We start from the raw sequence: 16,713 nt of genomic DNA, 5'->3' as shown, positions 1-16,713 counted from the left end.
TTCTTAGTCAGCGTCACGCAAGAGTCAAGTAGGAGAGTTATTTATGTTCAAGAAGAAGCAGGCATGACAAAGCCACGCCGGTAGCCAACCTCAACATGAATGCCGACACAAACAGCGCGTCATTTTCGAACAGTCTCGCATGAAATATCATGCTTTCAGCAGATAAGAATAAAGTTCTCGCGTACAATTTGACATCAAGCATTTTTAACAGGCGCGGAGCTGTCTGCTGCCACGCAGGAGGGCTTTGCGGGCAGAAGTACGGTAAGAAAATAGCGTTATAACACCTTTTATATGGTGAACAGGTCCGTGACACATTCTCCTCTCCCGTCGATACAGCTGACTTCCAATGTCACTGCAAGTGGTGATCTTTAGTGAGCGCGCCGAGTGTGAGTCAGCGACACGTTTAGCTTTGCGAAGGTGAACGGAAATGACACAGTAATCGCGACGCGGCTCAGCGCTGCGAAAGAAGGAGTAATGTACTATAAATCGCAGCCATTGGCTCGCTGCTTGACTATTTTCTTTTTTTTTCTTTTTACACAGTCCAAACGAAGAGCTATTAACTGCGGCAATTAGAGAAAAGAGGCACGAACGTTAAGGCCTCGCGTTTGATTTGTACGCTGTAATGTCTTATCCTTGCATCGCAGCTGGAAGACTTGCATCACGGTCACTGAACAACGGTAACTGAGGCCATTCGTAACTCCACTAACTGCGGAGCGGAAAAGCCCACGCAGCTTTGCTAATCAGCGGTGAACGTGGCCCCGGTCCAAGAATCGGTAACTGAAACGTGGTCTTGCGTATAACGCAAACCGAAGAAGGTCAAGCTGATCGAGCGTCGTAACGCGCACAAAAGCACAGATGTTCAATCGATACTTCGTGTCTGTGCGAGTGGCATATGTAGTTTTGTCAGCCATTCCGATGATAAATGGCTGACCGGCGGCTCTTCTTCGTTACAAAGCGTTCTTTAATGCCGGCCCTATTCAAAAGGGTACCGTGGCAGTTGAAGCTGCAACGATGGGTATGAGATATGGGGATGACTAATGGAGTCGACCGGAGGTGGAGACGATTCAGTATGTAAAACATTGCCTAACTTTACAGAATTTTTTTATTATTATTATGAAAGCTCACGGAACTAACTGCATATGTGTGCACCTAAAGCCCACGCAGTAAACAGAATCAAAGGTCACCTTGCTCGCGTACGATTACCGCATAGACTGGTTTAAGGGCCACACCTATGTAAGGGCCGTACCCCTAACTTGGCAGCCCAAAATTTGGGGGAAAAGTTCCAGTGGAGCAGCAATCGCTCTGGGTGCTTCGATGTCGCGCGCGCGCATTGCCGAATTTTTGCGCGCTGCGTACTTCTGCGTGCCACTACCAGATGGCGAGAGTAATCTAGCAGCGGCATATAGTATCTAGAGTCATCTAGTAGCGGCCCTTATACGGGACCGAACCATTTGGGATGGTTCGGTCCCGTGTAAGGGCCGCACTTCTTCAAGGAGGAGGAGAAAGAAGAAAGGAAAGGCAGGGAGGTTAACCAGACGCACGTCCAATTTGCTACCCTACACGGGGGAAGGGGTTTAAAGGGATGAAAAGAAAGGAGAGAGAGGGAAGAAAGTACTCTCAGTGTGCACACGTGTGGTTGTGCAACACTTCACAATCGGTCACTGAGGCCAGTCGACTTCATGAACTGTAACAATGCCCGCGTCGCTTTGTAAGCCTGCGACGCGTGGAGCCACGGTCCAAGAATCTTTGTCTCTGAAAATGGTCTGCTGTCTAATCGGTTTAACACACTCCGGAGAATGTCGCGTTCGATCTCATAAAGATGACAAAAACACAACACGTGTTCCACCGCCTCCTCACAGTTGCACGAGTCACAGATTGGTGTGTCGGACATGCCCAGAAGGAATGAGTACGCTTTCGTAAAAGCCACCCCTAACCAGAGGCGGCAAAGTAAAGTTGCATCACGGCGGGGGAAGTTCGATGGAATCTGCAGCCTCACTGTAGGATCCAGCAAGTGGAGACGACAGTTCGAGAAAATCGGGGTGCTACATGAAGTTTGTCCCGGTTTGAGCGAGTAAACAAGACCCCTCGCAGCGTCTGTCCTTGATAAGGGTATAGGAACTGTCAGGGTTTCCTTACGGGCTGACCGGGCGGCATCATCAGCAAGGTCATTACCAACGATGACACAGTGCCCAGGCAGCCATTGAAAGATGATGTCATGTCCATTCATGAGGGCTTGATGGAGAACCTCTCTGGTCTCAAACACCAGTTGTTCATGTGTCTTAATTGCGTCGTAATACTGACTGCAGACTCTGAAGGGCTGCCTTGGAGTCACAAAAAAAAAATGACCCACTTTCGAGGTGGTGTTTCTACGATGTAATTAACAGCAGCACGTAGGGTGGCAAGTTATGTTGCCGTAGAGGTCGTTATGTGGGACACTTTGAACTTCCTTGTGAATTGTAAGGCCGGGATGATAAAAGCGCCTGTGGAGCTGGTGGCTGAGACAGATCCATCGGTGTAAGCCTGCGTTCTTAGTTCATATGCATCGTTCAGTAATGACAATGTCAACTGTCGTAGAGCCACCGTGGAATTACGGATATTCTTCGTAATTCCCGGAATCGTGAGGTGTACTTGTGGCAAATTGTGAAAAAAAAGTGCGGCCCTTACACCAGCCTATGCGGTATAGAAACCAAACTGCGCGATACGGACTCCCACAGGCCTTAAGCTCTGCAACACACTAACGTGGTGCACTATTTCTTTATAAGGCCTCTATTTGGACATCATGCCCTTCTATACACAATGTCAGTTGCACGACACCCAGCCTGTCTGAACAGGAGAGATGGAGTCGCTAATAGACTCTCGTGTACCAATTAGAGGTCAGGAACAGTAGCGTCCAGTAGGATACGCGGAACTTATTGGATTACGCGACAGCTCTCCCATTCTGTTCATCATCTCTCCGCTTACATGGCCGTGTTTATAACGCAGTGACGGCAACGGGTAGGCACGCTTGACTGCGCCGCGTAATTATTCGCCTTCATGTCATAGGCAAAGTGCGCCGAGCTATCTATATACGAGGCAAAAAGCCTGCGTGCCAACTTGATTGCTTCGGAGGCGCACGGCGCGATGATTGCTGTTGCTTTTTCAGTGCCTGGCTTTTCTCCCTTGGGTTCTCTGGAAGCGGTTTCGTGTAAAGGCGTTCGTAGGACGTCGACGTCTGAGACTCCTTCAGCTCTGTAGCACCGAGGCAAAAAGATGGTTGCCCGGATTCGCAAAGTAATTGGCGGTCGGCAAGCCGTGATGGCGACCTACAATGGTGATTTAGGTGCAGGTCAATGACTAACGGAAGGGTTGATCAAACGTCCTTCATTGGTGACGGCGAAGCACAATGGCGTTGGGAGGGGAAAGGGGGAGGGGGGAAGTGGGCGTTTTCGTGTCGTAGTTGGTTCAGTCGACTGCAGGATGGCGTCTTCGTCACGGGTCTATAGGGAGTTGTTGCTGCGCGGACTCTAGCCATGTAATTTGACAACGTACCGCATCTGAAATCGGGAGGACGATCGTACAATCAATCAAAAACCAAAGATTACCGTAACGCACTGCTCACGGTTTCTGACACACTGCTTTTAGTTGTCAAATACGGGAACCAAAGCGGCATGCTCAGAGAGGTTTAAGAGGTTGCTGATTAGCCCCTCTTCTACAAGCATTAGTGTAAGAGGTCACTCGTTGACTAACACATCCTTGGATTTTACAGTTTGACTATCAGTCATTGATAGAGAAAATGATGATTTTTTTTGTTAACGTACGTTAAGTCATCCTTTCGTCACGCACAAACAACAACAAATGCTGACCAGTATGGTAAACCACCCACTTAATTTCTATTCTAAGCACGAAGACTTTAAATTAATTGCTTTTTTTTTCATTAATTGGAAAAGGAAATTCGAAATTTTTTTTCATGCGTTAGGCTTCACCTCGACTAATTCTTCCTTCCCCACCTTCCATCCGAATGCACAAGAAATGTACAAGAAGGTCATCCGCCCGCGTTGCTGCCCTGTTAAGGAACAAAAGAAGGGAAAGAAAGGCATAACACTGCGCACGTCTTCACACACACACCCACACACGCACACAGAAACAAACACATACAATCCCGGCCACGACCGCCGCATTTCGATGGGGGCAAAAAGCAGAAAGCACCCGTGTACTTAGATTTAGGTGCACGTTAAAGAACCCCAGTTGGTCCAAATTAATTCGGAGTCCCCCACTGCGGCGTGCCTCATAATCAGATGATGGTTTTGGCACGTAAAACCCCATAATTTTTAACACACAAAAGAGAAAATAAAGAAAAAAGCTGTCACGTACCCTGAACGGTATTGTTCTTGGCCTGCTGGCGAAAGCTGACAACAAGGAAGTGGCCTGAGAGTGGAAGAGGACGAGATCGTGCTGTCAACAAACAAACAAACAAACAAACAAACAAACAAACAAACAAACAGCGAAAGCCGGCTTGACCACCATTAAGGTACAAGCAGCAAAAGGCGTTGGCTTGAAACCCTGAGTTTCTTTAGATGTATTTATTTTGGTAGTGCATGACTTCCTTAGCTTAAGTAACATTGCCGGGCGCTCCTTACAGATCAAGCCAGTTGAACGAAGCAGCTATAGCTGATGCACTTTTTCAAAGGCCACCACGAAGAAATGCATGTTCTGCTCGTTAAAAGAGCATGGCGGCTTCAAAGTTTGCCAGCCGTGACGTCAATTCCCGTCACAGCTGTCCAACGCCAGAAGCGCGGCAGACAAAGCGTGGGGCTACGCATAAAGGAAGCCACTAGACGAAGTCAAGCATTGCGAGAGAACCGAGGAGGAACAAAGGAAAATAAATAGAAAAGAAGTAACTGAGCAACAATTAGCGAAATCTTGTTGGCAGCACCACGTCAAACGCACAGCGGGAGGCAGCATAACATGTATTGAACATGTTCTCTGTTTCAACGCTCCCTTCGAGACCCTAAACTCGTCAGACCATATGCCGGTCACGGAGCGAAAGATGCTGGGATGCAGGCGTCTCTAGTGCGCGCTACCCGAATGCAGGGTAGCAAACCGTGGTGAAATTCAGTTACCCCCCCCCTCCCCCCTCGAGCTCTTTTCACAGAGATAGAGTATTTATGGGCTCAATCCTCTGATCATTTCAATGTCCGCCGGTGTCTACCGCCGACCGTTGCTGGAATCAAAAAATATTTGGCGATAAAATTACAAAGAAAGAAAGCTTTTAATTTGCCGTAATGATTAGAACTTACGACCTACAGATCGGCAGTCCAGAATTCTACCTCTCAGTAGCCAGTAGCTGCCATCGATTGGCTAACGCCCGCTCAACACCTGTGTACTGGATAGAGCTCGCGCCCGCACCTTCCGAGTTCTGGCACTTCGCTTTCCCAGTACCGAAGTAAGTCTTCAATGAAGTTTTGTTTTTCTTTTTTCTTTTTCTTTTCTGGGGAGAGACACTGTCCCCCCAGCCCTGGGGGCCGAACCCCATCAATAGTATAATAAACTAACCGTTCGTTTCACAATTACAAAAAGAAGGTTTGTGTAGGCGAAATGGGCCGCGGATCTTATTATGCGCAACATTATTTTATGTCCTTCTGTAAAAATTGCTCATCTGAATATTGCGTACCCACTACGATCAATGACCCTGAAAACGCTAGTTGCATGTGTCAAACGCTCGTCCTAATTACGGCTCATTTTCCTTTTCATATGCTTCATCACAGCTTTGGAATAAATTACACCGAAAAATCCAACATCGCAACTGTCATTTATGAGTTACAAAACTAACCTTCGCTCTTTCATGCTTGCATCCCTCAATCAATGAAAATGCAATAGATTTGTACTAGCTGTCGCAAACAATTTTACAGTGAAGCTGTTTATGGCTAGCCGATTTGTTCGTCCGTCGCCTGTCACACAGAAACTATCATCATCAACAATGGCTCGAGCGTCGTCGTCTTCTTCCACAGCTGGCTCGTTGGCGCCCCCTGGCGCAACCGCGCGATCGCGCTCAAGCCACTGCTCCCGCGTTCGTCGTCTTCGTCTTCTTCCACGGCTGGCAGCGTTGCCGCTCATCATTCCAGCGTAGAATTTCACTTCCCTTCTGTCGTCGTAATGGGGAGGCCGCGTTTACGGGGGTATGAGCCATTGCTTAAGGGGTTATGAGCCATTCATTGTCCTACGTGACGGACAGCTTTAATATTGAAGAATCGCAAGCAGCAATGGTGACAGTGGCGGACTGCGGGCATGCCGTCAGTGACGTCGTTTTTTCTGTCGCAGCCGAACGTGTGTGTAACCTCATTAACAAACACAAGGACGCAACCAATAATTGAGAAAGACTTTACTGTACTGGCGGGATTAACCCAGTGATAAACACCGGGGCCGCATGTTTCAGCCTCGCTGGTTAACCATCTGTACGCAGTGCTTGGGCGGTGCTTTTAGTTTTCTGTTCTTCGCATTCACACGCTCTTATGTTTCTATAAAAGCATATCACATAGGGACCCCCTTTACAGCTCCGACGGGAGTTAACGGGGTCCCACCTTTATATAATGCCTAATGTGTCCCCTTTCGTGCAATAAAGAACCCGGGAACTTGATCTTGCCCCCCCCCCCCCCCGTCCCTCCTCTCTCCCTAATCAAAGTATACACTTCCGGAGTGCCAATACAGTATTTTGCATGGAGTCCCTGTCGGAACGCAGCACCCCGGTAGCGAATCGAGCGCGCGATCGACCTCGTGTGCAGATATAAATTAAGCGACATAACTTAGTAAAGACAACGAATTACCCAGGTTACGTTCTGTCACGCCGCCAGTTCTTACTATAAACGACTCACCATGCTGTTCATGGAATGACTCTGCCGCACTTTTATATATGTCTAACGTACTACTCTTACGTACAGTGCATTACGGATGGTAACTTGACTGGATCCGGCCGCAGCCTTCCTCCTATAAGGCGACCGCGATCGCCGACTGCAGCACGAACGAACGAGATCCGGCCAAACTCGTTTCCACTCTCAGCGCGGAAAGCAAGCAGACGAAACGAGAGAAAAAAAAAAGCAGACAATAAACGCGGCGAGAACAAACTAAACTGAAAAGCAAGAACGCAAGGGCACGTTCATGCAGTTAACGCTAACTAGGATCACGAGCAGTGTATATACCCTCGGCTATAAGCGTTAGTCGTGGATGAGAGCCTTTTGGAACTGCGCGAGGTGGGAAACCACGCGAGGGAGCGATTAAGTCCACGAATCGGGAGAGTTAGCGACCCTCTTTCACTAGCTAAACTCTCATCGAGCCGGGTCGACCCGGCCGGCTCGGTCGGTGAACGCGAGGCCGTGTGTATACTGCGATAAAGAGCGACAGTGCACCATTGCATGCGCTCGCACAATCAGGGGCGGTGCGAAAACAGTAAGGAGGTACTGGGAGTGATATATTATATAGGTAGACGTATACACGCACCCTGTGCGGATCCGCCACCCGTTATACTGCCGTTCCAACAGCGCAGGTTATGCTACTGGTCGTATAAGCTTCGTTCGCCTTCCAGGCCACGCTTTTCACACGTATACAAAGCGTATACTGTATAGTTAGTTCACGGTGAAGAAGATTTAGGTCCCGAATGGTTACCTCGGCTACTCTTTTCCCATGACGTTCCACTCGGTATAAAGGTTAAAAGACAAATTGAAAGGGTTGTGGTTTGGGCTTGTTGGTGCGTCATGATTACTGAGCAGAGCGATAGAACGAAGCAACAGAACCGGACGGCAGTCTTTGTCTCGTGGTCCACTTGTTCATTTGCTTCGCTCTACCGCTCACCCTATAGGTAATAAAGAAGACAAGAGAGACACGTGTGTATGTTTCGTGCGCGTGTGTGCTTGAGCTTCCGCGTATCTAAAATTTCAAGTGCACGAGTCTTCTTGCCTGCCCCCCTCCCCCCATCGAAATTCAGCCTCCGCGGCAGGGTGTGGAACTCGCGAACTGTGCTCAACAGCGGAATACCATAGCCACAGAGCCATACCACGGCACGCATTATTCGGCCATGAGCACCTGCAATAGCATTCCGGGCCTGTATCTCGGCTAAGGTCTCCACTTCTCATTGATAACTGTCGCTCTCACGCGCATCGACGGGATGCGTATACTTCACTTTTCCAGCAATAGTTGCCATTCAGATAGCAGGGCTTGGAGGCAGAAGGAAACGCGTGCAAACCCGTTGGAGTCACATTGTTGGGTGAGTGGGAGGGAAACTTTATTGAACGTGGCCCCTAGTCCGGGGCTGCGTGTTTAGAGAGAGAGAGAGAGATGGAACAAGCAAAGCAAACGAAGGCTTCTGCGATGGAGAGGGAAGCCCTGGGGGCCTCTGCCTTCGCTCTCTTCTCATGCAGTCAACAGAGCACACCCGCAGTTGCGAGCCGCGTTAAGGCGCGCAGGGTGAACGCCGACACGATAGCAGCCACACGTTCGTTAAGAAGTTCCAGCCACCGGCGGCTTACCGTGGGGTATTTATGAGCGCCGCTCTCGTACGCGTTCAGGGCGCGGGGAGGGGGTGGGGTAACAGCGGGCTCCCAGGGCAAGTGAGGTCGTCCTCTCCTTTTAATTGTTGCTCGGTGGTAAACTTCACGAACCAAACGGACCGGTCGCTGCAAACGACGGCGTACACCTTTTCGCCCTTGGCTGTTGGGTGGCACGTGGAAGTGTGCAAGGAAGTGGGAGAGGAGGGGGGAGGGGGGGAGGGCGAGGGGAGAGGAGTGCTTTAACACTCCGCGCGCGCGCGGTGTATGCAGAGCAGGCGCAAGAGAGAGGGAATAGCTAGCAAAGAGGTACGTGCCGCTGGCCTCCGGGTTACGGTTGAATTCCTTCGCCCGATGAAGCTGCCGCGCAGTGGTGGTCTATTACATGTACTGGGGCCTTTCCGACTTCGAGCTTTTTATACGCAGGTGTTTGAATCATAACCTCGTTTCTCTGCAGAGATCGTCAGTAGTACCGCTTGAGAAAGTAGCCACAGACCCCGTGTTTCTAATCCTGGAGTGCAGGTGCTGGCGCACAAAGTGGGGGTTCCCGGATCGCTGCGTCACCTATGGACAATGAAATCAACTATAAGAAGCCGCTTTTGTAGCACAACCAAATAAGCAAACAAGTGGTAGTGGTGATGATGATGATGATTACATGTACATACTTATTCGGAGGCATAAGCCAAGCGTACATGTGGGGGAGGAGACGTTACACTAACAAGTACTCAAAGGAGAAAAAAAGAAAGAAAATGCTAAAAAGAAAGTTGCAAGAAGATCGGACTAATTCACGCTAAGCTACCGAAGAAATTGAGATAAAGGGCCATGGTAAGAAAAAATTGGGACTTCAAATTAATTGAAAAGGAATAAACAGTGAATACAGAAGAAAACGCAAAAAAAAAACTGCAGAAACATTAACACTGGTGTTCATGCCAGGCTTATACATTGTGTTTTTGTTTTTTTCATCTAATTTATCTCCGGCTAATTATATTCCATCTCGCGCGAAGGTTATGCCGACCTGCGTCAGACTCGTTTCCGCAGGCCTTCAACCTCACGGTTCGCCGAACCACTTTTGCAATTTCCGACGCACGGAAAAAGAGAGAGAGAGAGAGAGAAAACCTTAACGAAAGTCGAATGCTAAGGTCACTGCAGTGGCGTAACAGCTCAATATATTCTAAGGTTACTCCGCAGTCCTCACTGGTTCAGGCCAGCGTCCACCGCGCCCGGTTTCCCTGTTAATAGCCCTGCGCACTATACTGAGCATACCACCCTCGCCCGAAAGTGCGAAACACATGTGCCTATACAAACTATCCGGTCCGTCGGACGACTATCCGTGCCAACAACTGATCCAGTAAAATTTCCATCACCCTTTCAACAGGTTCTGTCAGGTTGCTAACAGGTCCTAACAAGTCCCAGCAGGCTCCCCAACAGGTTTAGAGAGCCGACCCAGCCGTCTTTCTGATGGCACGACACTGCGTAGCCGGCTGCCTTGCGAGCCAATCAAAACAGACAGGATCGCGAATTCGACAATATGGCGGAATTTAACGGTGCCCATGACAGCATGCCTGAGTGGATGCATACTTCTGGCCCGTCCAAATCTGGGAACAGTAGACGCGTGGTAGGAAGCGGTGACCAAAAACGACGTGTTTGGTACGACGAGTCATATCGACGGATTCGTACCGTGCCTCTCTCTGTGCGCCGACTCGCACGAAGTGTCGTACTGTGTGTCCTCTGTTCAATTCTAAGGACACTTTAACGAGGAGACGTACGGTACGATGTTATATGGCGTCCCGGCGTGCGACCAGTCGTGCCAGTAAAACCGCATCCTATAACACGTGTCTGACAAGCTACAACAGGCTCCGAATGCTGTAGGAGCTATCCTTTCAACGCGCTTTATAGGCGCACCTGATGATGACTTCCGAAAATTTCAAGCAAACGTTTATCCAAATTTATTAAGGCTAAACAAAATTTATCCGACGCTCTATCTCGATACTTGTCCGTGGTGTGGCGATAGACCGACATGATAGCACATATCGTGGGGGTGAACTAAAGAACCAGGAAACCTAGCGTACTTCCTAGGAAATAAGATAAATTCTAACACGGAGGGGAGGCACAACTCGCCAGCTCGGACCCACAGGTGCAGCCACCACTTCTACATCAAGTCTGGCGGGCGGCACATAGCGGCCCACCCATAATGCTTCAAGCCCCCCCGCCTCCTTTAATAAAGTTTTCCTTCTTATTTTTCTTCTTCAACGCGCCTCATGTTTTATCGGACCCCGCACGGTACCGTACGTCTCCATGAAATGCTGAAACTTACAGCCTTCCCGAAAACGGGCCATCATTCTCGTCATTTTTAATAAGAGAGAGAAGTTAATAGAAACGGTAGGTGTGAGCCCTGCTACATGTAAGGTTTTCTATTCGAAATGGATATGATTGAGACGACACGAAAAGAACCCAAGAATAATAATAAGATTTAAAATATATATGATTATGGTTACAATAACTCAATATAGGTCAAATGAAGTCCACGCATCCAAATGAGAATGTTTACGTGAGCAATTATGAAATTCAGTGCAATATGAGTATTTTGTACATCTCCATTTGTGTTTTGGCGGTGCTGGATGAGCTAATTAAGAAAATTAAATTAGACTAAATAAGTTAAGACTAATAGAATAATTAAGAAAACACTCTTAGCGTCGAAGGTTAATTACTATTATTGTTTCATATTATGACACGCTTATATAGTTTTAGCGCATAGATCCCGCAATCCGCACCCTGCAATGACAAAAAACAGTAAAATGCAATAGAAATAAGTAAATTAGAGAAATTAGTATGTCTTTACATAGACGGCCGTTGTACTCACGACATCTCGTCTTTCATTGGCACCATAGGTGGTGTCCAAGTTCACGCCCCTCTGGTGACGCCCTCTGGAACAGATGCAGGTCTTGAAGGCTATGCTCTTGCTGGTTGCATGCGGCGGAAGCAATAGTGGTATCCGGAAACACGTCATAGACGCTGGGTTTTGGACGGCGCATATTGAAATGCGGCCACGCTGAGATGAACAGGGCTTCAGTACTCTGTGTACGTAAACGAACACGCCGATAACGCTGCTCGGTCGGCTCTTCAAGGCGACGAAGAGGAACCAATACCCTTATCAAGGACAGGTGCCGCTCGAAAACTTCGAATGCTCACCCGGGATATCACGTTCTCCCTGTGGAACGCAGGAAGTTTTCAAAGCAACCGGCTGCACAACTTAGACTCCTCTCTACGCCTTTGCATCCCAGCTGGACTCTGCCGTCGAGAAGCTACCCTACTTTTTCGAATATGGCTAGGAGTGGCCTTTACTAAGTCTTTTGCATTCCGAATTGGATGGGCTGACGACGCCTCGTGTGATGACTGTGGTAGCGAGGAGACTCTTCAGCACCTTCTCTGTCACTGTCCTCGCTACAATTTACAGAGACGATCGCTCGTAAACGCGACAGCGCGTTTTCACCAAAGACCTCTAACAGAGGAACTTATTTTAGAATGCCGACATCACAAGCCATCGCAGCGGAGGGCGACGAGAGCACTGTTGCAGTTTTTAAGGGCAACAGACTTGGACAAGCGGCTATAGCCCGGACAGGTGTTTATAGTGCTGCAAGTGCTACTGTGCTGTGCCATCTGTGACCGATTGTTATTGTGTATCTGTGCTCTTTTCTTTCTCTATCTCTAATTTTCTGTCACTTTACCTCCCCCTCCCCTCTCACCCGAGCGTAGGGTAGCAAACCGGATCTTCCCATCTGGTTAACCTCCCTGCCTTTCCCCTTTCTCCTGTCTCTCTCTCTCTCTCTTTTTATAACTGTACTCAGTACTAGGCGTACATAAAGGAATACATATTTTGCATTGTTTGCGCATCCTGGTCAGTATACTCAAGAGCAAACACGATGTACATTGTAAATCAGCCCGCTCTGCCTGACTTCCTCCGCCAACCATTTTCGGTTCCTTTTATTTATTTCTTAACGCTAACAGCCGGCTACAAAATCGCGTGTATAAAGTCATTTGTTCCTGCAACGAAAGAACAGTGTTGTTCGCGCGTGCCTACGCCTGCACTGACCGGAGGTTCTCGCTGGGAGATGTATCTCCGGTTCAATGCAAGCGCATATGCGTACCCTACTTACGGTGTCCGATAAACTTAAGGCGAACGAGACCGTGACTTCATTTAACTGACCGCACGCCAGCTCGTTCCCCATATTAGAATATACTTTACCCTCTCTCACCCCTCCCACAATTTTCCCTCTCGCTGCCTTCGTCTTCAAGGCAGGATATGCGGCGCCGATGTTTTACGACTGCCTAGTCTTGCGTGGTTAAATCAGTGCAGCACTCCACAAGCTACCTAGCTGGCCTCAGTATATGCGCGTTACCGAACTTACGAACCTTGGACCTTATTCAGCAGGCATTTTTTATTATTGTTATTATTATTCGTAAGATCTGATCGGCCGGCGTCTGTGTGGTGTTCGAGTCACGTACTATACGAACTATTTCGTGTGTACGAGTTCGGAAACAGTCCCCGCTCTCTCTGGCAAATCACGATATTAATGAATGCAGCAACCAACAATATCGATATGTCACTCGAAAGCCAATCGACAGGCTAGCTCTCGCCAATCGCGTACCGTTCTTATACGTGCGGACGTCGGTGAAGGTGGTCGCTTATTGTCTGACAATGGCTTTGCCTTTATAAGAAAAAAATATTGAAATTGAATTTGAAGAATAGTTGACTGTTGGACCAGTTGTTGGCAGTGCGTTGTATTGTTGAGCGGGAAATGAGCGGAAGGAAACGATGTAGCAAGGACTGAAGTTTATTGTACTTACTGAAATTTACTGTTTACGATGAATAAACTTTAGTTGTACGTGAGCGTCTGTCCTGTCTACATCGCTTCCTTCAGTCAATTTTACACTCAACAATACAAAATGAATTTGCAGTGTTTTTGTAAACTTCTCGTAGAATAATTGGCCTTCCAGTAGACTTATTTTGTTTACCCGAGATATCAGTAGGCTGCCCGTAGAGAAAAATCATTCACAAGTCTATATTCTTTCGTCAGTACATGGCCCACTGAGTATCAGCGGCCAAATTCACAAAGCTGTTTCGTTCTGAAGAGGTGTTTGACAATGGGCGATCACCGAGTCTCCAATAATATCTGCACGCGTTGTCACTATTGCGTGTGTTCTTATACCAGGTGTGTAAGAACGTCTTTCTCAATGCGGAACCAATTAGCTTACAAACAACTCCTAAACGATAGTTCACAAATGTAACCTCAAAAATCTACAAACTCTGTGTATAAAGAGCCGATATTATATTCCTTTACATTTTTTACCCTGAGTACACGAAGTAGTATCCCAAGCTTACACGGCCATAACAATCCTACGCCGTAGTGTTTCTTTCTGCATAGACTTCGCAGAAACGAGTCTAAGGACTTCTCGCAGACGACTAAACGATTTTATGTGCGGTTTATATTTCGTCTATCACTGCACGGAACTAACTAAGCGAAGTGTACGTACACCGAGCCGTCGCTTGGCGCCAACGAAATGGGGGCCGCCTTTGATACGAGGTCAGACGGACGTATGCGTGCTCGGCCACGGCCCGATGTGTGTCTGTACGTGTGTACGACGCCAGCGGATCGACGACCACCTGGAGTTTCCGTGAAAAATCGGTCAGCTGTATACACGCAGGGAGAGACGTGGGCGGTGGTCGCGCGGCTGCACGTGTCGACGATGCCGCCGCGTGGTGGCGCCCGCTGCTTCCCCCCGTTTCACCGCATGACCAGGAACATCGCGAGGATAGGACGATAGAAAAATAAAAACAGAGAACACCGAGGGCGCAGCGCGCGAACGCGAGCGCCGAAACGCTAGAGCGCCGGTACAACACTCATAGCATATGCAGCTCCCAACCCGTTCCGGTCAAGGGACCGTTCGCGTGTTTGAAGAAGTGCAAAACATCTCGCGTGTGTAATACCGCTGGCCGTGGTCTGCAAGAAAAAAAGCTGGGAGCAGTTTTCAGAGGGCGGTGTCGTGAGTGCGCGTGGCTCGTATGTTTTAGCCTGTAATGAGTTTTGGAAAGAAGAAAAAGGAGTGAAATATGAACGAGAACGCACTCCTGACCTACCCGTAACACAGTTGTGTGACGGGCGGTGACTCGGTGTGGGCCGCTCTAGATGCATAAAATAAAGCCGTTTTATCGCGATCGCGTTCGGGAGTGTGGGGGTTGGGGGTTAATTAAGGCGCTTGTAAGCCATCGATACCCTCTCCCCCTGTCACAGGTATGTGACTGGGGGAGAGGGGATCATGTGACTGTCGGAGAGGTGAGGAAAGAGGAGAGAGCGACAGACAGGGCGCACACATAAACTTTTTTTTTTCCTTTCTGATAACTGTTTATCTTTCTTTAGTTTACAATTCTACCCAGAAGTGAAGGAAATAACGAAGGTGTGTTAGTTGATTCATAAAAAGGCATGTTGTCTGCGAGATAATATCGCTCCATAAACAGAGGTTCCTATTGCTTGACGACCGCGCTCGAAACAAAAGCTGTCAAAATTATCCTAGCCACTTCGCTCTGTTTTCACAAACGAAGCTTTCCGCGAATCATATCAACGCTCACGAGTGACCATAATAAGAGATTACTAGAGAGCTCGAACGTATTGTCTGTGGCTTCAAATCGCCGACACTTGATAAACACGTGCTCGCCGAATAGAACGACGTTCCGAGGTGAAAGGTCATCTCTCGTAATCCGAACGTACGTTTTTCGCCTGCAGAACTACGAAACAATTCCAGCACTCGTCCTTTTCCACGGCATTGCGAGCAACGCGCTCAGCACCATTAATCACGCGCAAGAGAAACTCGATAGCATGATTCCTACTAACGTAGCAGGCGCATATGCTGTCGTGCACACGTTAGGTATAAGCGCTCGAAGTCGCGCAATAAAAAGCCATTGCTGCACTGATCACAATGCACGCACGCTGCTGTATATCCAAGTGGCTCTCGCTTCGCGTCAGACGACGAACTTCAAGAGGCAGTGCACTAGCAGGGGGAACGCCACTCGGGGGTCGCCACAGGCATATAATGCCGTTCGCAAACGCATAATCTGCGCGGAACAAAAGAGAAGAGAACGACCAGGGAAGAGCACCGAAAGAAAGATACGAGGGGAACAAATCGCAGCACTACAAAGCACTCTTTAAAACGCCCAGCACCCCGAAGACAAGTCACTCTTTCGTCGCGTTCAAAATGCTCTCTCGCGCGCGATTGCGATAATAAATGGTCACGGCTCTCCACTGCAGCTCGTCGTCAATTCGCGCTGTGCACGGCGCAGTGCGAGCGAAACAAAGGAAGGGGGGCCCCGTAAATCACGGCGCTTTTGTTCTTCAAAAGAACGCGTGGCGTCGGACTCGTGACCCCCACGCAGCCCCGGCCGCGCACTATGCGCACGTGGGTACACACACCAGCGCATCCGCGCAAATCTTCGTCTTATACGACGCGTCTTAACGCGCTAACCGGTTGCCTGCCCGCGGCCCGGGCGGTGTAGTTGCTCCATATCGCCGCGCTGCTGCGTACTTACACGTGCGGTCGTTCGTTTAAAAAGAAAAGCACGTGGTCGTTTCGGTATGCGCACCCTATATTCTATATCAACAGCGAACGAGGTGGCGTTCCTTATCGAGAGAGCACATCAGGCGCCAGCTCGGACACGAGATGCGCTCTTTGTCACGATCCAAGCGCGTGAACCGTGCGCGCGCGCGCAAGCGTGTGTGTATTATATAGGAACGCAGCAACGGCAAACAACCGTAACTGTGTATACTACCTGCACCACAAACTCGCGCGTGAAACATGCGGTCACGCCCTGTGCCATTATGCATTCATGAGGGTTGGGGGAGGGTATTTGGCGAGGAGAACGTCGAATTTGTTATATACAGTATTCACTTCGTGACGGTTTGGAGATGAAAAGACCGTGCAAGAGCTCAACGAATTCGCCGAGATAAAGACGCGACAGAAAGCGCTGCACACGGCAGAGCTTATTTGGTATAATGAAGACGAGTCGATCGCCACGAAGCTGAGATCAATGTGCTACAGATGCAGGCTGAAGTGGCTGCCGCCGAACTGGAAACTCAAGCGACTGTAACGCTGAAGCGAATAAGGAAAGATATATAACGACACACTAACTTCGTCAGGAATTAGAGTATTG

General features: G+C 48.8%; 1 protein-coding gene across 1 annotated transcript; it reads right to left on the bottom strand.

Annotated features, from left to right (window-relative positions):
• Window positions 1-2,660: 2,660 nt before the first annotated feature.
• LOC119461136 (uncharacterized) lies at window positions 2,661-12,739 on the bottom strand. The gene is made up of 5 exons (XM_049672840.1): window positions 12,668-12,739; window positions 8,987-9,077; window positions 4,351-4,404; window positions 3,963-4,042; window positions 2,661-3,533 (listed from the first exon to the last, which is right to left on the bottom strand). The coding sequence occupies exons 1-5, from the start codon at window positions 12,737-12,739 to the stop codon at window positions 3,504-3,506; spliced, it is 327 nt and encodes a 108-aa protein (XP_049528797.1). The 3' UTR covers window positions 2,661-3,503.
• Between the last annotated feature and the right edge of the window lie 3,974 nt (window positions 12,740-16,713).

The sequence above is a fragment of the Dermacentor silvarum genome, chromosome 8, assembly GCF_013339745.2.
Source record: "Dermacentor silvarum isolate Dsil-2018 chromosome 8, BIME_Dsil_1.4, whole genome shotgun sequence".
In the NCBI taxonomy this organism is placed as follows: domain Eukaryota; kingdom Metazoa; phylum Arthropoda; class Arachnida; order Ixodida; family Ixodidae; genus Dermacentor; species Dermacentor silvarum.
This window is presented reverse-complemented; position numbering and strand designations above follow the sequence as displayed.

Coding starts and splice junctions, on each gene's coding strand:
- LOC119461136 (XM_049672840.1), bottom strand. CDS start 12,739: ATGGGGAACGAGCTGGCGTGCGGTCAGTTAAATGAAGTCACGGTCTCG. Junction 9,078..12,667: donor CCTTAAGTTTATCGGACACC/GTAAGTAGGGTA, acceptor CATTGTCCATAG/GTGACGCAGCGATCCGGGAA. Junction 3,534..3,962: donor GGAAGGAAGAATTAGTCGAG/GTGAAGCCTAAC, acceptor TCCCGATTTCAG/ATGCGGTACGTTGTCAAATT.